The 23,082-nt window shown below is 54.8% G+C and overlaps 1 protein-coding gene across 2 annotated transcripts in view; it reads left to right on the top strand.

Moving 5' to 3' along the window:
- Window positions 1-23,082, top strand: part of LOC140406132 (uncharacterized) — a 430,113-nt gene that overhangs the window by 134,001 nt on the left and 273,030 nt on the right. For both annotated transcript variants that reach the window (XM_072494284.1, XM_072494278.1), the window contains exons 13-15: window positions 926-14,894; window positions 16,561-16,682; window positions 18,853-19,003. In XM_072494284.1, the coding sequence (XP_072350385.1) occupies window positions 926-14,894; window positions 16,561-16,682; window positions 18,853-19,003 (14,242 nt within the window). The remainder of the gene's footprint in view (window positions 1-925; window positions 14,895-16,560; window positions 16,683-18,852; window positions 19,004-23,082) is intronic.

Genomic DNA, 23,082 nt, shown 5'->3' with positions numbered 1-23,082 from the left:
GTTACAATCCAACAGCATCACAATCATTTTTACTGAGACCAGCTTGTCTTTAGGGGATTGTTTAAAACTGAATTCCAAATTCTCCCCAGACTGGATTACTGGCTCGGTAAACCAATCAATCGATCAAACAGAGAGCAGATGAGTGCTATAAAGGGTCGATGTGCTGTGATAGTATCAGGCAAGGACTGTTAGACGCCTGGGGCGATGCTGATTGTAAAATCCTCTCCCATATGTTTTTGTTCCGTATAAAACAGAACAAGATGAAGCAATTGGGTTCCCCTACCTTCCACATGCACCATGGGGGGGGCCCAATGTTTTGAGAGCATTGCTCAATGAGCAGCGTGATTCAGTCAGTGAGGGGATGAAGGGGTTAAAATTCATTCCAAATCTCTTCTGTCCACCTCCTTACCCGTAGAAAGCCCTGTTTACCCATTCCCCCAGCGCTCCCTAACCCACATTGGTTCCCAGTCCAGGAACCCCTCTTTCTTTAACATTTTCCTTATTGATTCAGCGTCTCTCTGTGGCCACACCCTCTGCCCATCTCTGTAACTCCTCAAACCCCACAAACCTCTGAGGTCCCTGTGTTCCTCTATTTAGAGCGTTTTGTGGGTCCTCAGTTTGAATCGCTCCGTCGTTGGTGGCCATGCCTTCGGTTACCTGGGGCCCGAAGCTTTCCGCCTGTCCACCAACTGTTCCTCCTTAGAAACATTCCTTAAACCTTGCCTCTTTGACCAAACATTTGGACATTTACCCTGTCACCTCCCAGGTGGCTCAGTGATGATATTGGTTTTTGATACGGCCTGGGAGGTTTGACAATATTAATGGCGCTGTGTAAATACAAGTTTTTATTGTTCCTCCTCCTCATAGTGACATTCGCCCGCCCTTTGAGGTGCCAGAGTAATGACTGTACTTGTAAATTTAACAGGGAATTGAAGACAGATTGTACGAGCGGAACAATCCAGGGTGAGGCTGGAACAACACACCGACCTGCTCAGCTGATAGGGAGCGGACAAGAGAGGCCCGAGGACCAGGGAAGTGAGGACTCGAATCAATCAGTGATGCAGGCAAACGGGGCCTCCGCAGGGGCAACAGGACCCAGCAGAAACATCCTGACTGACACTCACCCAGGAGCATTCCCTGGACAAAGCACAGAGCGTGTTGGAATCAGAATCCACGAGCTGGAGAGAGACAATCTAACTCAATCAGGACAAAAGGAGACGCCAACCAGGAAGCTCCAGAGTGACAGGCGAGAAGGAGGGGACTGTCACCAGTCAGTGACACACTGTCTGATTGGTGAAGAGCCTCTTACTGCTGTGCTCGGAGATGGCTGTGGTTCACTCAGCTCCATGTCTCAGAGAGGAGACGGTGTGGCTCCGAATTTACCGAGAGAAGATTCTGCTGAATTGCTAACACAGCATCTGACTGTTGAGGGTGGAGATACTGACCAGGCGAGGGGCAGTTTTGCTCAGTTTGTTGCAGAGTCTTCAAGAAGAGAAGGTGTTGCTTCAGCAACCAAGGATGCTGGTCAACAGGCCAAATGTCTTCTGATTGGAAAAGATGAATCTGTGTGTGAACCGGAGCAGACAGACCGAGCAGCAACAGAAAGTCTTGTTCAACTTGCAGAAGACCATTCGATTGGAGTGGATCAGGCACCTGCGGGGGGCAGTCAGAAATTGTCAACAGCTTCTGTGAGTGAAAGAGAATTGACTGAAGACCAAACTAGACAAGGTCCCCCTCAGCCGGGGAAACCATCTCCTGCTGGGGATGACGAGTTTGACCATCAACGATTTGAGGATTCTGGTCAGTTGTCAGGACAGGTCCTGAGTGGAGACATTCAGCTTTGTGACCGCCCGGGAGAGGATTCAGAGCGGTTAATCCCAGAGTCTCTCGCTGGACAACAAACCGATTCACATCTCACAAGAGAAGAGTCTGTTGGATCTGGTAGGGAACATTTGATGGGGAAAGAGCAGTGGGACCTAGAAATTGAGGATATATCTCAATCACGAAAAGAGCTTCAAACTTGTAAAGTTCAGGCTTGGGGCCCACTCGGAGTGGATTCTACAGAAACTGTCCTGAGGGAAAGAGAGCCGGACAGGGGCATGAGCTCCGAATCTTCAATGTTGGTGAGAGTGAGTCTGAGTGGGCAACTCCAGGGTCAGGGCCCAGTCACGGAGGATTCAGCATCACTGACAGAAGAGTCTCTGAGTGGGAGAGGTCAGGCTGATGGCCGAGTGAGGAACGACACTACTGGACCAGTGAAAGAATCTCTGAGTGGAGAGGGTCAAACTGAGAGGTCAATAGACCAGGATTCGGTGCGATTGACAACAACAACTCGGGGCCAATCAAGCGAGACTGACGCCCAGGAGAGTTTGACTGGAGGAAAACGGGTTGAAGATCTGGGTCTGTCCGAAGAAGATTCTCTGATTGGAGCAGAGCAGACCGACACCCAAACAGTGGAGGATTCAGTAAACTGGGAAACAGGGAATAGGGATCAGGATCAGACGGGTGTCCCACGGAGAGAGGAGGGCACTCCTTCAGAAACAGGAGGAGTGGCTGAGAAGGAGCAGTGTGATTGGTTACTGAGGGAGGATTCTGACCAGTTATCCATCAGTGACCAATCCCAGCCCCACGCCGAGGAAAGAGTGATCACTGTTCAGTTCCTGATGGGACAAGACCCTAATTATGGCCAATCCAGGCAGACAGTTCATCAGTTAGTAGAAGCTTCTCAGAGTGAACAACGCCAACCTCTAACTAAAGAGATCTTCGCCCAACAAAGCCCAGAACCTGTGTGTGAACCGGAGCAGACAGACCGAGCAGCAACAGAAAGTCTTGTTCAACTTGCAGAAGACCATTCGATTGGAGTGGATCAGGTACCTGCGGGGGGCAGTCAGAAATTGTCAGCAGAGTCTGTGAGTGAAAGGGAATTGACTGAAGACCAAACTAGACAAGGTCCCCCTCAGCCGGGGAAACCATCTCCAGCTGGAGATGACGAGTTTGACCATCAACGATTTGAGGATTCTGGCCAGTTGTCAGGACAGGTTCTGAGTGGAGATATTCAGCTTTGTGACCGCCCGGGAGAGGATTCAGAGCGGTTAATCCCAGAGTCTCTCGCTGGACAACAAACCGATTCTCATCTCACAAGAGAAGATTCTGTTCGATCGGGAAGGAAACATTTGATGGGGAAAGAGCTGAAGGAACGAGAAACAGAGACTGTATCACAATCAGGAAAAGAGATCCAGTCTGGTAAAGTTCAGGCTTGGGGCCCACTCGGAGTGGATTCTACAGAAACTGTCCTGAGGGAGAGAGAGCCGAACAGGGACATGAGCTCCGAATCTTCAATGTTGGTGAGAGTGAGTCTGAGTGGACAACTCCAGGGTCAGGGCCCAGCCACGGAGGATTCTGGTCAACAAGCCAAAGGTCTTCTGATTGGAAAACATGGGGGGGGCAGATCTCCAAGAGTGGACATCATTCACTTGGCACAAGAGCCCCCGAGTGGACAAGGCCAAGGGGACAGCCCACGCAGAGGCGGGTCATCACTGCAATTACGGTCTGCAATTCCCAGGGAGCAACACCAGGTCGCCCTCCAATCAGGAAAGGTTTCTGCTCAGTCCCAAAAGAAGAGGAGACGGCGGAAAGTTACTGCTCAGGATAAACAGGCACCTGCTCAGGAGGCAGTTGTGACTCTCAGTGAACAACAGCTTTGTGACCGACCAGGAGGGGATTCAGGGCGGTTAATCCCAGAGTCTCTCGCTGGACAACAAACTGAATCCCATCTCACAAGAGAAGAGTCTGTTCGATCGGGAAGGAGGAATTTGATGGGGAAAGAGCTGTGGGGCCTAGAAATTGAGGATATATCTCAATCAGGAAAAGAGCTTCAGTCTGGTAAAGTTCAGGCTTGGGGCCCACTCGGAGTGGATTCTACAGAAACTGTCCTGAGGGAGAGAGAGCCGGACAGGGGCATGAGCTCCGAATCTTCAATGTTGGTGAGAGTGAGTCTGAGTGGGCAACTCCAGGGTCAGGGCCCAGTCACGGAGGATTCAGCATCACTGACAGAAGAGTCTCTGAGTGGGAGAGGTCAGGCTGATGGCCTAGTGAGGAACGACACTACTGGACCAGCGAAAGAATCTCTGAGTGGAGAGGGTCAAACTGAGAGGTCAATAGACCAGGATTCGGTGCGATTGACAACAACAACTCGGGGCCAATCAGGCGAGACTGAAGCCCGGGAGAGTGTGACTGGAGGAAAACGGGTTGAAGATCTGGGTCTGTCCGAAGAAGATTCTCTGATTGGAGCAGAGCAGACCGACACCCAAACAGTGGAGGATTCAGTAAACTGGGAAACAGGGTATAGGGATCAGGATCAGACGGGTGTCCCACGGAGAGAGGAGGGCACTCCTTCAGAAACAGGAGGAGTGGCTGAGAAGGAGCAGTGTGATTGGTTACTGAGGGAGGATTCTGACCAGTTATCCATCAGTGACCAATTCCAGCCCCACGCCGAGGAAAGAGTGATCACTGTTCAGTTCCTGATGGGACAAGACCCTAATTATGGCCAATCCAGGCAGGCAGTTCATCAGTTAGTAGAAGCTTCTCAGAGTGAACAACGTCAACCTCTAACTAAAGAGATCTTCGCCCAACAAAGCCCAGAATCTGTGTGTGAACCGGAGCAGACAGACCGAGCAGCAACAGAAAGTCTTGTTCAACTTGCAGAAGACCATTCGATTGGAGTGGATCAGGTACCTGTGGGGGGCAGTCAGAAATTGTCAGCAGAGTCTGTGAGTGAAAGAGAACTGACTGAAGACCAAACTAGACAAGGTCCCCCTCAGCCGGGGAAACCATCTCCTGCTGGAGATGACGAGTTTGACCATCAACGATTTGAGGATTCTGGCCAGTTGTCAGGACAGGTCCTGAGTGGAGACATTCAGCTTTGTGACCGCCCGGGAGAGGATTCAGAGCGGTTAATCCCAGAGTCTCTCGCTGGACAACAAAACGATTCACATCTCACAAGAGAAGAGTCTGTTGGATCTGGAAGGGAACATTTGATGGGGAAAGAGCAGTGGGACCTAGAAATTGAGGATATATCTCAATCACGAAAAGAGCTTCAAACTTGTAAAGTTCAGGCTTGGGGCCCACTCGGAGTGGATTCTACAGAAACTGTCCTGAGTGAGAGAGAGCCAGACAGGGGCATGAGCTCCGAATCTTCAATGTTGGTGAGAGTGAGTCTGAGTGGGCAACTCCAGGGTCAGGGCCCAGTCACGGAGGATTCAGCATCACTGACAGAAGAGTCTCTGAGTGGGAGAGGTCAGGCTGATGGCCTAGTGAGGAACGACACTACTGGACCAGTGAAAGAATCTCTGAGTGGAGAGGGTCAAACTGAGAGGTCAATAGACCAGGATTCGGTGCGATTGACAACAACAACTCGGGGCCAATCAGGCGAGACTGACACCCGGGAGAGTTTGACTGGAGGAAAACTGTTTGAAGATCTGGGTCTGTCTGAAGAAGATTCTCTGATTGGAGCAGAGCAGACCGACACCCAAACAGTGGAGGATTCAGTAAACTGGGAAACAGGGAATAGGGATCAGGATCAGACGGGTGTCCCACGGAGAGAGGAGGGCACTCCTTCAGAAACAGGAGGAGTGGCTGAGAAGGAGCAGTGTGATTGGTTACTGAGGGAGGATTCTAACCAGTTACCCATCAGTGACCAATTCCAGCCCCATGCCGAGGAAAGAGTGATCACTGTTCAGTTCCTGATGGGACAAGACCCTAATTATGGCCAATCCAGGCAGGCAGTTCATCAGTTAGTAGAAGCTTCTCAGAGTGAACAACGCCAACCTCTAACTAAAGAGATCTTCGCCCAACAAAGCCCAGAATCTGTGTGTGAACCGGAGCAGACAGACCGAGCAGCAACAGAAAGTCTTGTTCAACTTGCAGAAGACCATTCGATTGGAGTGGATCAGGTACCTGCGGGGGGCAGTCAGGAATTGTCAGCAGAGTCTGTGAGTGAAAGAGAACTGACTGAAGACCAAACTAGACAAGGTCCCCCTCAGCCGGGGAAACCATCTCCAGCTGGAGATGACGAGTTTGACCATCAACGATTTGAGGATTCTGGCCAGTTGTCAGGACAGGTCCTGAGTGGAGACATTCAGCTTTGTGACCGCCCGGGAGAGGATTCAGAGCGGTTAATCCCAGAGTCTCTCGCTGGACAACAAACCGATTCTCATCTCACAAGAGAAGATTCTGTTCGATCGGGAAGGAAACATTTGATGGGGAAAGATCTGAAGGAACGAGAAACAGAGACTGTATCACAATCAGGAAAAGAGATCCAGTCTGGTAAAGTTCAGGCTTGGGGCCCACTCGGAGTGGATTCTACAGAAACTGTCCTGAGGGAGAGAGAGCCGAACAGGGACATGAGCTCCGAATCTTCAATGTTGGTGAGAGTGAGTCTGAGTGGACAACTCCAGGGTCAGGGCCCAGCCACGGAGGATTCTGGCCAACAAGCCAAAGGTCTTCTGATTGGAAAACATGGGGGGGGCAGATCTCCAAGAGTGGACATCATTCACTTGGCACAAGAGCCCCCGAGTGGACAAGGCCAAGGGGACAGCCCACGCAGAGGCGGGTCATCACTGCAATTACGGTCTGCAATTCCCAGGGAGCAACACCAGGTCGCCCTCCAATCAGGAAAGGTTTCTGCTCAGTCCCAAAAGAAGAGGAGACGGCGGAAAGTTACTGCTCAGGATAAACAGGCACCTGCTCAGGAGGCAGTTGTGACTCTCAGTGAACAACAGCTTTGTGACCGACCAGGAGGGGATTCAGGGCGGTTAATCCCAGAGTCTCTCGCTGGACAAGAAATTGAATCCCATCTCACAAGAGAAGAGTCTGTTCGATCGGGAAGGAGGAATTTGATGGGGAAAGAGCTGTGGGGCCTAGAAAGGGAGGATATTTTTCAATCAGGAAAAGTGCTTCAGGCTGGTAAATTTCAGGCTTGGGGCCCACTCGGAGTGGATTCTACAGAAACTGTCCTGAGTGAGAGAGAGCCGGACAGGGGCATGAGCTCCGAATCTTCAATGTTGGTGAGAGTGAGTCTGAGTGGGCAACTCCAGGGTCAGGGCCCAGTCACGGAGGATTCAGCATCACTGACAGAAGAGTCTCTGAGTGGGAGAGGTCAGGCTGATGGCCGAGTGAGGAACGACACTACTGGACCAGTGAAAGAATCTCTGAGTGGAGAGGGTCAAACTGAGAGGTCAATAGACCAGGATTCGGTGCGATTGACAACAACAACTCGGGGCCAATCAGGCGAGACTGACGCCCAGGAGAGTTTGACTGGAGGAAAACGGGTTGAAGATCTGGGTCTGTCCGAAGAAGATTCTCTGATTGGAGCAGAGCAGACCGACACCCAAACAGTGGAGGATTCAGTAAACTGGGAAACAGGGAATAGGGATCAGGATCAGACGGGTGTCCCACGGAGAGAGGAGGGCACTCTTTCAGGAACAGGAGGAGTGGCTGAGAAGGAGCAGTGTGATTGGTTACTGAGGGAGGACTCTAACCAGTTACCCATCAGTGACCAATCCCAGCCCCACTCCAAGGAAAGAGTGATCACTGTTCAGTTCCTGATGGGACAAGACCCTAATTATGGCCAATCCAGGCAGGCAGTTCATCAGTTAGTAGAAGCTTCTCAGAGTGAACAACGCCAACCTCTAACGAAAGAGATCTTCGCCCAACAAAGCCAAGAATCTGTGTGTGAACCGGAGCAGACAGACCGAGCAGCAACAGAAAGTCTTGTTCAACTTGCAGAAGACCATTCGATTGGAGTGGATCAGGTACCTGCGGGGGGCAGTCAGAAATTGTCAGCAGTGTCTGTGAGTGAAAGGGAATTGACTGAAGACCAAACTAGACAAGGTCCCCCTAAGCCGGGAAAACCATCTCCGGCTGGAGCTGACGAGTTTGACCATCAAAGATTTGAGGATTCTGGTCAGTTGTCAGGACAGGTCCTGAGTGGAGATATTCAGCTTTGTGACCGCGCGGGAGAGGATTCAGAGCGGTTAATCCCAGAGTCTCTCGCTGGACAACAAACCGATTCTCATCTCACAAGAGAAAAGTCTGTTCAATCTGGAAGGGAACATTTGATGGGGAAAGAGCAGTGGGACCTAGAAATTGAGGATATATCTCAATCAGGAAAAGAGCTTCAGTCTGGTAAAGTTCAGGCTTGGGGCCCACTCGGAGTGGATTCTACAGAAACTGTCCTGAGGGAGAGAGAGCCGGACAGGGGCATGAGCTCCGAATCTTCAATGTTGGTGAGAGTGAATCTGAGTGGACAACTCCAGGGTCAGGGCCCAGTCACGGAGGATTCTGGTCAACAAGCCGAAGGTCTTCTGATTGGAAAACATGGGGGGGGCAGATCTCCAAGAGTGGACATCATTCACTTGGCACAAGAGCCCCCGAGTGGACAAGGCCAAGGGGACAGCCCACGCAGAGGCGGGTCATCACTGCAATTACGGTCTGCAATTCCCAGGGAGCAACACCAGGTCGCCCTCCAATCAGGAAAGGTTTCTGCTCAGTCCCAAAAGAAGAGGAGACGCCGGAAAGTTACTGCTCAGGATAAACAGGCACCTGCTCAGGAGGCAGTTGTGACTCTCAGTGAACAACAGCTTTGTGACCGACCAGGAGGGGATTCAGGGCGGTTAATCCCAGAGTCTCTCGGTGGACAAGAAACTGAATCCCATCTCACAAGAGAAGAGACTGTTCGATCGGGAAGGAGGAATTTGATGGGGAAAGAGCTGTGGGGCCTAGAAAGGGAGGATATTTTTCAATCAGGAAAAGTGCTTCAGGCTGGTAAATTTCAGGCTTGGGGCCCACTCGGAGTGGATTCTACAGAAACTGTCCTGAGTGAGAGAGAGCCAGACAGGGGCATGAGCTCCAAATCTTCAATGTTGGTGAGAGTGAGTCTGAGTGGGCAACTCCAGGGTCAGGGCCCAGTCACGGAGGATTCAGCATCACTGACAGAAGAGTCTCTGAGTGGGAGAGGTCAGGCTGATGGCCGAGTGAGGAACGACACTACTGGACCAGTGAAAGAATCTCTGAGTGGAGAGGGTCAAACTGAGAGGTCAATAGACCAGGATTCGGTGCGATTGACAACAACAACTCGGGGCCAATCAGGCGAGACTGAAGCCCGGGAGAGTTTGACTGGAGGAAAACTGTTTGAAGATCTGGGTCTGTCCGAAGAAGATTCTCTGATTGGAGCAGAGCAGACCGACACCCAAACAGTGGAGGATTCAGTAAACTGGGAAACAGGGAATAGGGATCAGGATCAGACGGGTGTCCCACGGATAGAGGAGGGCACTCCTTCAGAAACAGGAGGAGTGGCTGAGAAGGAGCAGTGTGATTGGTTACTGAGGGAGGATTCTAACCAGTTACCCATCAGTGACCAATTCCAGCCCCATGCCGAGGAAAGAGTGATCACTGTTCAGTTCCTGATGGGACAAGACCCTAATTATGGCCAATCCAGGCAGGCAGTTCATCAGTTAGTAGAAGCTTCTCAGAGTGAACAACGCCAACCTCTAACTAAAGAGATCTTCGCCCAACAAAGCCCAGAACCTGTGTGTGAACCGGAACAGACAGACCGAGCAGCAACAGAAAGTCTTGTTCAACTTGCAGAAGACCATTCGATTGGAGTGGATCAGGTACCTGCGGGGGGCAGTCAGAAATTGTCAGCAGTGTCTGTGAGTGAAAGGGAATTGACTGAAGACCAAACTGGACAAGGTCCCCCTAAGCCGGGAAAACCATCTCCGGCTGGAGCTGACGAGTTTGACCATCAAAGATTTGAGGATTCTGGTCAGTTGTCAGGACAGGTCCTGAGTGGAGATATTCAGCTTTGTGACCGCCCGGGAGAGGATTCAGAGCGGTTAATCCCAGAGTCTCTCGCTGGACAACAAACCGATTCTCATCTCACAAGAGAAAAGTCTGTTCAATCTGGAAGGGAACATTTGATGGGGAAAGAGCAGTGGGACCTAGAAATTGAGGATATATCTCAATCAGGAAAAGAGCTTCAGTCTGGTAAAGTTCAGGCTTGGGGCCCACTCGGAGTGGATTCTACAGAAACTGTCCTGAGGGAGAGAGAGCCGGACAGGGGCATGAGCTCCGAATCTTCAATGTTGGTGAGAGTGAATCTGAGTGGACAACTCCAGGGTCAGGGCCCAGTCACGGAGGATTCTGGTCAACAAGCCGAAGGTCTTCTGATTGGAAAACATGGGGGGGGCAGATCTCCAAGAGTGGACATCATTCACTTGGCACAAGAGCCCCCGAGTGGACAAGGCCAAGGGGACAGCCCACGCAGAGGCGGGTCATCACTGCAATTACGGTCTGCAATTCCCAGGGAGCAACACCAGGTCGCCCTCCAATCAGGAAAGGTTTCTGCTCAGTTTCAAAAGAAGAGGAGACGCCGGAAAGTTACTGCTCAGGATAAACAGGCACCTGCTCAGGAGGCAGTTGTGACTCTCAGTGAACAACAGCTTTGTGACCGACCAGGAGGGGATTCAGGGCGGTTAATCCCAGAGTCTCTCGCTGGACAACAAACTGAATCCCATCTCACAAGAGAAGAGACTGTTCGATCGGGAAGGAGGAATTTGATGGGGAAAGAGCTGTGGGGCCTAGAAAGGGAGGATATTTCTCAATCAGGAAAAGTGCTTCAGGCTGGTAAAGTTCAGGCTTGGGGCCCACTCGGAGTGGATTCTACAGAAACTGTCCTGAGTGAGAGAGAGCCGGACAGGGGCATGAGCTCCGAATCTTCAATGTTGGTGAGAGTGAGTCTGAGTGGGCAACTCCAGGGTCAGGGCCCAGTCACGGAGGATTCAGCATCACTGACAGAAGAGTCTCTGAGTGGGAGAGGTCAGGCTGATGGCCGAGTGAGGAACGACACTCCTGGACCAGTGAAAGAATCTCTGAGTGGAGAGGGTCGTACTGAGAGGTCAATAGACCAGGATTCGGTGCGATTGACAACAACAACTCGGGGCCAATCAGGCGAGACTGAAGCCCGGGAGAGTGTGACTGGAGGAAAACGGGTTGAAGATCTGGGTCTGTCTGAAGAGGATTCTCTGATTGGAGCAGAGCAGACCGACACCCAAACAGTGGAGGATTCAGTAAACTGGGAAACAGGGAATAGGGATCAGGATCAGACGGGTGTCCCACGGAGAGAGGAGGGCACTCCTTCAGAAACAGGAGGAGTGGCTGAGAAGGAGCAGTGTGATTGGTTACTGAGGGAGGACTCTAACCAGTTACCCATCAGTGACCAATTCCAGCCCCATGCCGAGGAAAGAGTGATCACTGTTCAGTTCCTGATGGGACAAGACCCTAATTATGGCCAATCCAGGCAGGCAGTTCATCAGTTAGTAGAAGCTTCTCAGAGTGAACAACGCCAACCTCTAACTGAAGAGATCTTCGCCCAACAAAGCCCAGAATCTGTGTGTGAACTGGAGCAGACAGACCGAGCAGCAACAGAAAGTCTTGTTCAACTTGCAGAAGACCATTCGATTGGAGTGGATCAGGTACCTGCGGGGGGCAGTCAGAAATTGTCAGCAGTGTCTGTGAGTGAAAGGGAATTGACTGAAGACCAAACTAGACAAGGTCCCCCTAAGCCGGGAAAACCATCTCCGGCTGGAGCTGACGAGTTTGACCATCAAAGATTTGAGGATTCTGGTCAGTTGTCAGGACAGGTCCTGAGTGGAGATATTCAGCTTTGTGACCGCCCGGGAGAGGATTCAGAGCGGTTAATCCCAGAGTCTCTCGCTGGACAACAAACCGATTCTCATCTCACAAGAGAAGATTCTGTTCGATCGGGAAGGAAACATTTGATGGGGAAAGAGCTGAAGGAACGAGAAACAGAGACTGTATCACAATCAGGAAAAGAGATCCAGTCTGGAAAAGTTCAGGCTTGGGGCCCACTCGGAGTGGATTCTACAGAAACTGTCCTGAGGGAGAGAGAGCCGAACAGGGACATGAGCTCCGAATCTTCAATGTTGGTGAGAGTGAGTCTGAGTGGACAACTCCAGGGTCAGGGCCCAGCCACGGAGGATTCTGGCCAACAAGCCAAAGGTCTTCTGATTGGAAAACATGGGGGGGGCAGATCTCCAAGAGTGGACATCATTCACTTGGCACAAGAGCCCCCGAGTGGACAAGACCATGGGGACAGCCCACGCAGAGGCGGGTCATCACTGCAATTACGGTCTGCAATTCCCAGGGAGCAACACCAGGTCGCCCTCCAATCAGGAAAGGTTTCTGCTCAGTCCCAAAAGAAGAGGAGACGGCGGAAAGTTACTGCTCAGGATAAACAGGCACCTGCTCAGGAGGCAGTTGTGACTCTCAGTGAACAACAGCTTTGTGACCGACCAGGAGGGGATTCAGGGCGGTTAATCCCAGAGTCTCTCGCTGGACAACAAACTGAATCCCATCTCACAAGAGAAGAGTCTGTTCGATTTGGAAGGAGGAATTTGATGGGGAAAGAGCTGATGGAACCAGAAAGAGAGGATATATCTCAATCAGGAAAAGTGCTTCAGGCTGGTAAAGTTCAGGCTTGGGGCCCACTCGGAGTGGATTCTACAGAAACTGTCCTGAGGGAGAGAGAGCCGGACAGGGGCATGAGCTCCGAATCTTCAATGTTGGTGAGAGTGAGTCTGAGTGGACAACTTCAGGATCAGGGCCCAGTCACGGAGGATTCAGCATCACTGACAGAAGAGTCTCTGAGTGGGAGAGGTCAGGCTGATGGCCTAGTGAGGAACGACACTACTGGACCAGTGAAAGAATCTCTGAGTGGAGAGGGTCAAACTGAGAGGTCAATAGACCAGGATTCGGTGCGATTGACAACAACAACTCGGGGCCAATCAGGCGAGACTGAAGCCCGGGAGAGTTTGACTGGAGGAAAACTGTTTGAAGATCTGGGTCTGTCTGAAGAAGATTCTCTGATTGGAGCAGAGCAGACCGACACCCAAACAGTGGAGGATTCAGTAAACTGGGAAACAGGGAATAGGGATCAGGATCAGACGGGTGTCCCACGGAGAGAGGAGGGCACTCCTTCAGAAACAGGAGGAGTGGCTGAGAAGGAGCAGTGTGATTGGTTACTGAGGGAGGACTCTGACCAGTTACCCATCAGTGACCAATCCCAGCCCCACGCCGAGGAAAGAGTGATCACTGTTCAGTTCCTGATGGGACAAGACCCTAATTATGGCCAATCCAGACAGGCAGTTCATCAGTTAGTAGAAGCTTCTCAGAGTGAACAACGCCAACCTCTAACTGAAGAGATCTTCGCCCAACAAAGCCCAGAATCTGTGTGTGAACCGGAGCAGACAGACCGAGCAGCAACAGAAAGTCTCGTTCAACTTGCAGAAGACCATTCGATTGGAGTGGATCAGGTACCTGTGGGGGGCAGTCAGAAATTGTCAGCAGAGTCTGTGAGTGAAAGAGAACTGACTGAAGACCAAACTAGACCAGGTCCCCCTCAGCCGGGGAAACCATCTCCTGCTGGAGATGACGAGTTTGACCATCAAAGATTTGAGGATTCTGGTCAGTTGTCAGGACAGGTCCTGAGTGGAGACATTCAGCTTTGTGACCGCCCGGGAGAGGATTCAGAGCGGTTAATCCCAGAGTCTCTCGCTGGACAACAAACCGATTCACATCTCACAAGAGAAGAGTCTGTTCGATCTGGAAGGGTACATTTGATGGGGAAAGAGCAGTGGGACCTAGAAATTGAGGATATATCTCAATCAGGAAAAGAGCTTCAGTCTGGTAAAGTTCAGGCTTGGGGCCCACTCGGAGTGGATTCTACAGAAACTGTCCTGAGGGAGAGAGAGCCGGACAGGGGCATGAGCTCCGAATCTTCAATGTTGGTGAGAGTGAGTCTGGGTGGGCAACTCCAGGGTCAGGGCCCAGTCACGGAGGATTCAGCATCACTGACAGAAGAGCCTCTGAGTGGGAGAGGTCAGGCTGATGGCCTAGTGAGGAACGACACTACTGGACCAGCGAAAGAATCTCTGCGTGGAGAGGGTCAAACTGAGAGGTCAATAGACCAGGATTCGGTGCGATTGACAACAACAACTCGGGGCCAATCAGGCGAGACTGACGCCCGGGAGAGTTTCACTGGAGGAAAACGGGTTGAAGATCTGGGTCTGTCTGAAGAAGATTCTCTGATTGGAGCAGAGCAGACCGACACCCAAACAGTGGAGGATTCAGGAAACCAGAATTATGGCCTCCTGCGGCAGACTCTTCCTCAGTTTGTAGGAGTGTGTCAGAGAGAACAACAGCAGCTCCTAACAGGAGAGATTTCTGCTAAGCATGCACCAGAATCTGGGTGTGAACAAGAGCTGACAGACAGAACACTGACACCACAGAACAAACAACATGCCAGCATCAGTCTGTCCAAAGACCAACCGTTGCATCGCAAAATGACCCTGCATGGTCCAGAGAGGTCCGTTAACCCGGAACACGGAATCTACACGCAGCTGGTGGCAGAGAGTTTGGGTTGGGAGGAGCATGCAAGCTGGCCTTTGACTGACTCACCACCAGAGCTTCAGCTGGGAGGTGATTGGGCTGCCGATCTGGAAAAGGACAATCTTCCTCACAGAATATCGATGCCTCCGAGTGCTGAAGAAGTGGAAGATCGTGTTCAATCAGGAAGCTGCTCTCCAAATGTCGAGGAGCTGGTAAAAGCTGACCCTGCAGCGACCCGCCCCAGACAATTCCATGGAGACCCTCGGGCAGAGGAAGGTGTTGAACCGGCTGGAATGGAGTCAGTAACAACCCGGGTTTGGCCTTTCCTCGATTCTTCCCAGCCACTGATGGAAACTCTGGATGGCGGGACCTTGACCGATGACCGAGCAAGGGAGGATTCTGGGAAATCAGCGTGGAGCACTGAACAGGTACGTCATTTTATTCTTTACCAACCAAATACTCGTCAAAGTTAGCAGAGAGTTAAACTTGGGGAAGACCCTTTTGTGTAAATTAGTCTCTTTAATGTGTTAAATTTATAGATTTACTTTTCAATGCTTTGCATTGGGGAAGCAATTCTTTTTTTTTACCCAATTATGTTTTTTTTTCCAATACTGGGGTAATTTAGCGTGGCCAATCCACCGACCCTGCACATCTTTGGGTTGTGAGGGTGAAACCCACGCAGACACGGGGAGAATGTGCAAACTCCCCACGGACAGTGACCCAGGGCCGGGTTTCGAACCTGGGTCCTCAGCACCGCAGTCCCAGTGCTAACCACTGCGCCACATGCCACCCCTTGGGGAAGGAATTCTTGCCAGCAGATTTTATTTCCGGTAGTCATGGTTTTTGGTCCTGCCCTTGAGTCAATGTTTACCACTGTAAATGCAGCGTCAACCGCAGCATTTCTCTATCTGGTTTCGGCCGAGGTTAGTGGGGTGTTTCTCGCGCCGAGAGAGACCCCGCTATCCAACGTCCTTGTCGCCTTGGCGAGGAACACCAGGTGGAGGCTCCACTTACATCATTCCCTGTGCTGGCGAGCTGAGCTGTCAGTATGGGGAAACTACTCGCGGATTGGGGCGGAACGTTCGACTCCCCCTCAGCGACCCCTCCGTGGCCTCTGGACTCTTCGACTGCACCCAACCTACCTCATCCTGAGCCCACCCTCACCCCACCTCATATGGACAAGGCACACCCGGGCCTGTCCCCTGGCAAGGGTAACCTGTCACCCGGGCATCAGGACACTGCCAACCTGGCCCCCTGGCAGTGCCAATGTGTCCAGGTGCCAGTGGAAGTGCCAGGGTAGCACCCTGTCGGATGCCCAACCACCAGGTGGGCGCCAGGCGCTGTTTCGACTGGTCCACGTTTGTGTGGATCAGTACTAAACGACGCCCTGGCGAGGTCTGCCACGGTGGCCGGTGAATCCCAGATGCCTGGAGAATCCGGCAAATGGTACGTTAGTGCAGTGGTTAGCACTGTTGCTTCGCAGCACCAGGGACCCAGGTTCGATTCCCGGCTTGGGTCACTGTCTGTGCAGAGTCTGCACGTTCTCCCCGTGTGTGCGTGGGTTGCCTCCGGGCGCTCCGGTTTTCTCTCGCAAGTCCCGAAAGACATGCTGTTAGGAGAATTGGACATTCTGAATTCTCCCTCTGTGTACCCGAACAGGCGCCGGAGTGTGGCGACTAGGGGCTTTTCACAGTAACTTCATTGCAGCGTTAATGTAAGCCTACTTGTGACACTAATAAAGATTATTATTGTTAAATACATATTTAAATGAGTGTATTGGCAAGAGGGAAATCCAGATCATGACGTCTTGTGAGATTCCGTTTAATCTCACCAGCCATTTCGAGCTTTGCGGATCCCACGAGAGTCCTCTCGCGTGATTCAACGGCCTCGTCCCAAGTTGGGCGTGACGAGGCTGTCGAATCCGCCCCCACATCTCCCATTCAGCTTTGCTATGTAAACAGTCACATTGTAATCTCAGACCCTGACCATTAAACTCTTTACCCTCTTTAAACTGAAAATAATCCTCCTTGGAGTTTTCTTCTTGAGGCAGGGGCTGGAAACACCCCTCGTGTCTGGTTTCCTTCCCTGTTTTAGGAGTTTGCTGGATTTCCAAACTTGGGGTATCTCAGTGAAAGACAACAAGAAAAAGGGACTCGAGAGGAAGACCATAGCTCGGCAGAGAGAGAAAAGCAGGAGGGTGCTATCGACAATAAAAGGTATTTCATATTCCCAATGCACCTATACAGTCCAATTCTCCCTCATTCTACAAAATCCCACCCATTATCCTTTTATTCATTCATTCATGGGAAGTGGACCAAACTAGTAGTGGGATTTCTTGCCCAAATGTAACTGCCCTGGAGAGTGTGGTGATGAGCTGCCCTGCTGTGGATCTCGGGTCACAGGTATGATGATAGGTGTCCTTTTCTAAAGGACTCTAGTGAACCAGGTGGCAATTTATGACGATGGGTAGTGGGTAGTTTAGTGATCACTATTACTGATGTGGCGATGCCGGCGTTGGACTGGGGTGAGCACAGTAAGAAGTCTTACAACACCAGGTTAAAGTCCAACAGGTTTGTTTCGATGTCACTAGCTTTCGGAGCGCTGCTCCTTCCTCAGGACACCTGTTGGACTTTAACCTATTACTGAGACTAGGGGTGTGATTTAACTAAATGGGAACTAAGTTCCACAGTGAGTGGGTTTATCGGGGTGTTTCCCAGCGCTCACAGCACCAAGAAGCACAACGTTATCGAGCGGCACTTGGGTTAGTCAGGGCGCCTCAATGGGGAACCAGCGGCCGAGGAGTACATAGTCCCGTTTTGTGCGCTGGGAGCTCCGCTCGCCGGAACTCCTCAGTGAAGACAGTTGTCTGGAACCCCCGACGCGACCCTGACCTCCCCCCACCCAATCCCAACTCATGATGAGGGGGTCCCCTGACCACCCACACCTCCCCAACACCCATGCAGGGCACCCCTGGCTCAATCGTCACCTCACAAAAAAAGCCATCATGGCAACTTGGCAGTGCCACTCGGGTACCTTGGCAGTGCTGGGCTGGCACCCAGGTGGCACTGTCAGGACCAGGGTACCACCCTGCCCAAAGGACATGCACCTGGGAGACCCCCACAAGTGCTGTTCCGTCTGGTCCCCGTTTGTGGAGACCAGCGCTGAACAGCGCTCACTCGGGGTCTCTGAGGCAAAGGAGATAGATCCCAACGTCTCGGAATCTGCACATTAAAGTCAGGCTAGCTGTCTCACTCTAATATGCAGATTTTCTAAAAAGTGATCCCGCCCACGATGGGCAGGATTTACATCGCAACATCTCGGGAGATCGTGTTACATTTGGCGAGGCGTTGTGAGCGAGGTAGATCCCGGGAGACGGGTCTCCGTATCGGCCACATTGCGCTGCGGAGAGCTGCTTCATGTTTCTCTTGGTGTCCGCAGGTTGCTCACCCCTTCAGGAGGTTAGAGATTTGGGCCTAATCAGCCTCGGGAAACTACCAGGAGAAAGGGAGGGAAACTGGTGTTGGGGGGAAAGAGGGCAGCGGGAGGGGGGCGGGGGGGGGGGGGGGGGGGTCACGGCCTTCAGGAGACCTATAATGCCCCAGGTTCCATTTTAACTTTTAAAATTAAGCACTTAACATATTTGGTGGCAGGCTCAGTAACAGCCCAGCGCAGGCTCAGTACCAGCCCAGCACAGGCTAGTACAGGCCCAGCGCAGGCTTAGTACCAGCCCAGCGCAGGCCCAGCGCAGGTGCAGCACAGGCCCAGCGCAGGCACAGCACAGACTCAGTACCAGCCCAGCGCAGGCCCAGCACAGGCTCAGTACCTGCCCAGTGCAGGCTCAGTACCAGCCCAGCGCAGGCCCAGCACAGGCCCAGCGCAGGTGCAGCACAGTCTCAGTACCAGCCCAGCGCAGGCTCAGTACCAGCCCAGCGCAGGCCCAGCGCAGGCCCAGCGCAGGTGCAGCACAGTCTCAGTACCAGCCCAGCGCAGGCTCAGTACCAGCCCAGCGCAGGCCCAGCGCAGGCCCAGCGCAGGTGCAGCACAGTCTCAGTACCAGCCCAGCGCAGGCCAGTGCAGGCCCAGCACAGACTCAGTACCAGCCCAGCGCAGGCTCAGTACTAGCCCAGCGCAGGCCAGTGCAGGCCCAGCAGAGGCTCAGTACCAGCCCAGCACAGGCCCAGCAGAGGCTCAGTACCAGCCCAGCACAGGCCCAGCACAGGCTCAGCACCAGCCCAGCGCAGGCCCAGCGCAGGCCAGATTCCCAGAGGGCTCCTAAAATGGCAGGTGACTCGGTGCCTTTGCTAACCAGGGGCCTGCTGCTGGTTTGAGCACAACTGAGAACATTCCGTGTCCAATATTGACCTGTTGATCTTCTGTTTATTACAGCGAGAAATCTCTGCTAATGGCCTTCACTGCACTGGATAGAGTGGAGGAACAGATTACATCATTAAACAATTCATTGCTACAGTTCCAAAACAAACCAAAGTTCCTGATTGGACTAAGTCTAAAGCATGAGCCTCACCTGCAGATGCTGAAGGTACAACAACAACTTGCATTTATAAAGTGCCTTTATCGCAACAAATTGTCTTCATGGGCCGCTAAATCAGACAGAACTCGCCCCCGAGACACAGGAGGCGGCATTAGGACGGGTGTTCTAAAGCTTGGTCAGATTAGGTTTCATGGAGCGTCTTAAGAGGGGAAAGTGAAGTGGCGAAGTTTAAGAAGGGAATTCGAGACCTTCGGGCCCAGAACGCTGAAGGCACAGCTGAGCTCTGAACTCTGACCTTTCCCCTAGAGCCGGTCTCCTGCGGCAGGACCAGTGGCAGGAATCACTGGCCAGTAATTCCCAGCGTTGAAGTTACTCCTGAATTTGCTTCCACCGTCCTATCCAGCAGCAAATCCCACGCACCCACTTGATGTGTCCCCTGGTCGTCCCTCTTTCTAATCGCAATGCTGGCAAATACTGATTTGTGTCACAGTGTGCGGGATCTAGGGATGAATGGGCCGGAAGGGAGGGGTGGGGGGGTGTCCCTCATTTAAATATTCCCACAGGGGCTGGAATTCCCCGGTTGTTGTGATTCATTTCTCCCACCTGCAGTGTACCCCCGCCGGTGAGATTCCCGCCGGTGAGATCCCTGCCGGTGAGATTCCCGCTGGTGAGATTCCCGCCGGTGAGATCCCCGCCGGTGAGACCCCCGCCGGTGAGATCCCCGCCGGTGAGATCCCCGCCGGTGAGATTCCCGCCGGTGAGACCCCCGCCGGTGAGATTCCCGCCGGTGAGATCCCCGCCGGTGAGATTCCCGCCGGTGAGACCCCCGCCGGTGAGATTCCCGCCGGTGAGATTCCCGCCGGTGAGACCCCCGCCGGTGAGATCCCCGCCGGTGAGATCCCCGCCGGTGAGATTCCCGCCGGTGATATTCCCGCCGGTGAGATCCCCGCCGGTGAGATCCCCGCCGGTGAGATTCACGCCGGTGAGATCCCCGCCCGTGAGATCCCTGCCGGTGAGATCCCCGCCGGTGAGATTCCCGCCGGTGAGATCCCCGCCGGTGAGATTCCCGCCGGTGAGATCCCCGCCGGTGAGATTCCCGCCGGTGAGATCCCCGCCGGTGAGATTCCCGCCGGTGAGATTCCCGCCGGTGAGATTCCCCGGCGCCGGTGAGATCCCCGCCGGTGAGATTCCCGCCGGTGAGATCCCCGCCGGTGAGATCCCCGCCGGTGAGATCCCTGCCGGTGAGATTCACGCCGGTGAGATTCACGCCGGTGAGATTTCCGCCGGTGAGATTCCCGCCGGTGAGATTCCCGCCGGTGAGATTCCCGGCGGTGAGATCCCCGCCGGTGAGCTCCCCGCCGGTGAGATTCCCGCCGGTGAGATCCCTGCCGGTGAGATCCCCGCCGGTGAGATCCTCGCCGGTGAGATTCCCGCTGGTGAGATCCCCGCCGGTGAGATTCCCGCCGGTGAGATCCCCGCCGGTGAGATCCCTGCCGGTGAGATTCCCGCCGGTGAGATTCCCGCCGTGAGGTCCCCGCCGGTGAGCACCCCGCCGGTGAGATTCCCGCCGGTGAGATCCCTGCCGGTGAGATCCCCGCCGGTGAGATTCCCGCCGGTGAGATCCCCGCCGGTGAGATTCCCGCCGGTGAAATCCCTGCCGGCGAGATCCCCGTCGGTGAGATTCCCGCCGGTGAGATTCCCGCCGGTGAGATTCCCGCCGGTGAGATCCCCGCCGGTGGGCTCCCCGCCGGTGAGATCCCCGCCGGTGAGATTCCCGCCGGTGAAATCCCTGCCGGTGAGATCCCCGCCGGTGAGATTCCCGCCGGTGAGACCCCCGCCGGTGAGATTCCCGCCGGTGAAATCCCTGCCGGTGAGATCCCCGTCGGTGAGATTCCCGCCGGTGAGATTCCCGCCGGTGAGATTCCCGCCGGTGAGATCCCCGCCGGTGAGCTCCCCGCCGGTGAGATCCCCGCCGGTGAGATTCCCGCCGGTGAAATCCCTGCCGGTGAGATCCCCGCCGGTGAGATTCCCGCCGGTGAGATTCCCGCCGGTGAGCCCCCCGCCGGTGAGATTCCCGCCGGTGAGATCCCTGCCGGTGAGATTCCCGCCGGTGAGATTCCCGCCGGTGAGGTCCCCGCCGGTGAGCACCCCGCCGGTGAGATTCCCGCCGGTGAGATTCCCGCTGGTGAGATTCCCGCCGGTGAGATCCCCGCCGGTGAGACCCCCGCCGGTGAGATCCCCGCCGGTGAGATCCCCGCCAGTGAGATCCCCGCCGGTGAGATTCCCGCCGGTGAGACCCCCGCCGGTGAGATTCCCGCCAGTGAGATCCCCGCCGGTGAGATTCCCGCCGGTGAGACCCCCGCCGGTGAGATTCCCGCCGGTGAGATTCCCGCCGGTGAGACCCCCGCCGGTGAGATCCCCGCCGGTGAGATCCCCGCCGGTGAGATTCCCGCCGGTGATATTCCCGCCGGTGAGATCCCCGCCGGTGAGATCCCCGCCGGTGAGATTCACGCCGGTGCGATCCCCGCCGGTGAGATCCCCGTCGGTGAGATCCCCGCCGGTGAGATTCCCGCCGGTGAGATCCCCGCTGGTGAGATTCCCACCGGTGAGATCCCCGCCGGTGAGATTCCCGCCCGTGAGATCCCGCCGTTGAGATCCCCGCCGTTGAGATCCCCGCCGGTGAGATTCCCGCCCGTGAGATCCCTGCCGGTGAGATCCCCGCCGGTGAGATTCCCGCCGGTGAGATCCCCGCCGGTGAGATTCCCGCCAGTGAGATCCCCGCCGGTGAGATTCCCGCCGGTGAGATCCCCCGCCGGTGAGATTCCCGCCGGTGAGATTCCCGCCGGTGAGATTCCTGCCGGTGAGATCCCCGCCGGTGAGATTCCCGCCGGTGAGATCCCCGCCGGTGAGATCCCCGCCGGTGAGATCCCTGCCGGTGAGATTCACGCCGGTGAGATTCACGCCGGTGAGATTTCCGCCGGTGAGATTCCCGCCGGTGAGATTCCCGCCGGTGAGATTCCCGGCGGTGAGATCCCCGCCGGTGAGCTCCCCGCCGGTGAGATTCCCGCCGGTGAGATCCCTGCCGGTGAGATCCCCGCCGGTGAGATCCTCGCCGGTGAGATTCCCGCTGGTGAGATCCCCGCCGGTGAGATTCCCGCCGGTGAGATCCCCGCCGGTGAGATCCCTGCCGGTGAGATTCCCGCCGGTGAGATTCCCGCCGGTGAGGTCCCCGCCGGTGAGCACCCCGCCGGTGAGATTCCCGCCGGTGAGATCCCTGCCGGTGAGATCCCCGCCGGTGAGAGTCCCGCCGGTGAGATCCCCGCCGGTGAGATTCCCGCCGGTGAAATCCCTGCCGGTGAGATCCCGTCGGTGAGATTCCCGCCGGTGAGATTCCCGCCGGTGAGATCCCCGCCGGTGAGCTCCCCGCCGGTGAGATCCCCGCCGGTGAGATTCCCGCCGGTGAAATCCCTGCCGGTGAGATCCCCGCCGGTGAGATTCCCGCCGGTGAGATCCCCGCCGGTGAGATTCCCGCCGGTGAAATACCTGCCGGTGAGATCCCCGTCGGTGAGATTCCCGCCGGTGAGATTCCCGCCGGTGAGATCCCGCCGGTGAGCTCCCCGCCGGTGAGATCCCCGCCGGTGAGATTCCCCGCCGGTGAAATCCCTGCCGGTGAGATCCCCGCCGGTGAGATTCCCGCCGGTGAGATTCCCGCCGGTGAGCTCCCCGCCGGTGAGATTCCCGCCGGTGAGATCCCTGCCGGTGAGATTCCCCGCCGGTGAGCACCCCGCCGGTGAGATTCCCGCCGGTGAGATCCCTGCCGGTGAGATCCCCGCCGGTGAGATTCCCGCCGGTGAGATCCCCGCCGGTGAGATTCCCGCCGGTGAGATCCCCGCCGGTGAGATTCCCGCCGGTGAGATCCCTGCCGGTGAGATCCCCGCCGGTGAGATTCCGCCGGTGAGATCCCCGCCGGTGAGATCCCCGCCGGTGAGATTCCCGCCGGTGAGATCCCTGCCGGTGAGATTCCCGCCGGTGAGATCCCCGCCGGTGAGATCCCCGCCGTGAGATCCCCGTCGGTGAGATTCCCGCCGGTGAGATTCCGCCGGTGAGATTCCCGCCGGTGAGATTCC

Source organism: Scyliorhinus torazame, chromosome 2, assembly GCF_047496885.1.
Source record: "Scyliorhinus torazame isolate Kashiwa2021f chromosome 2, sScyTor2.1, whole genome shotgun sequence".
NCBI lineage: Eukaryota > Metazoa > Chordata > Chondrichthyes > Carcharhiniformes > Scyliorhinidae > Scyliorhinus > Scyliorhinus torazame.
Note: the sequence above shows the minus strand (reverse complement) of the source record. Positions and strands in the feature narration are given on the sequence as shown.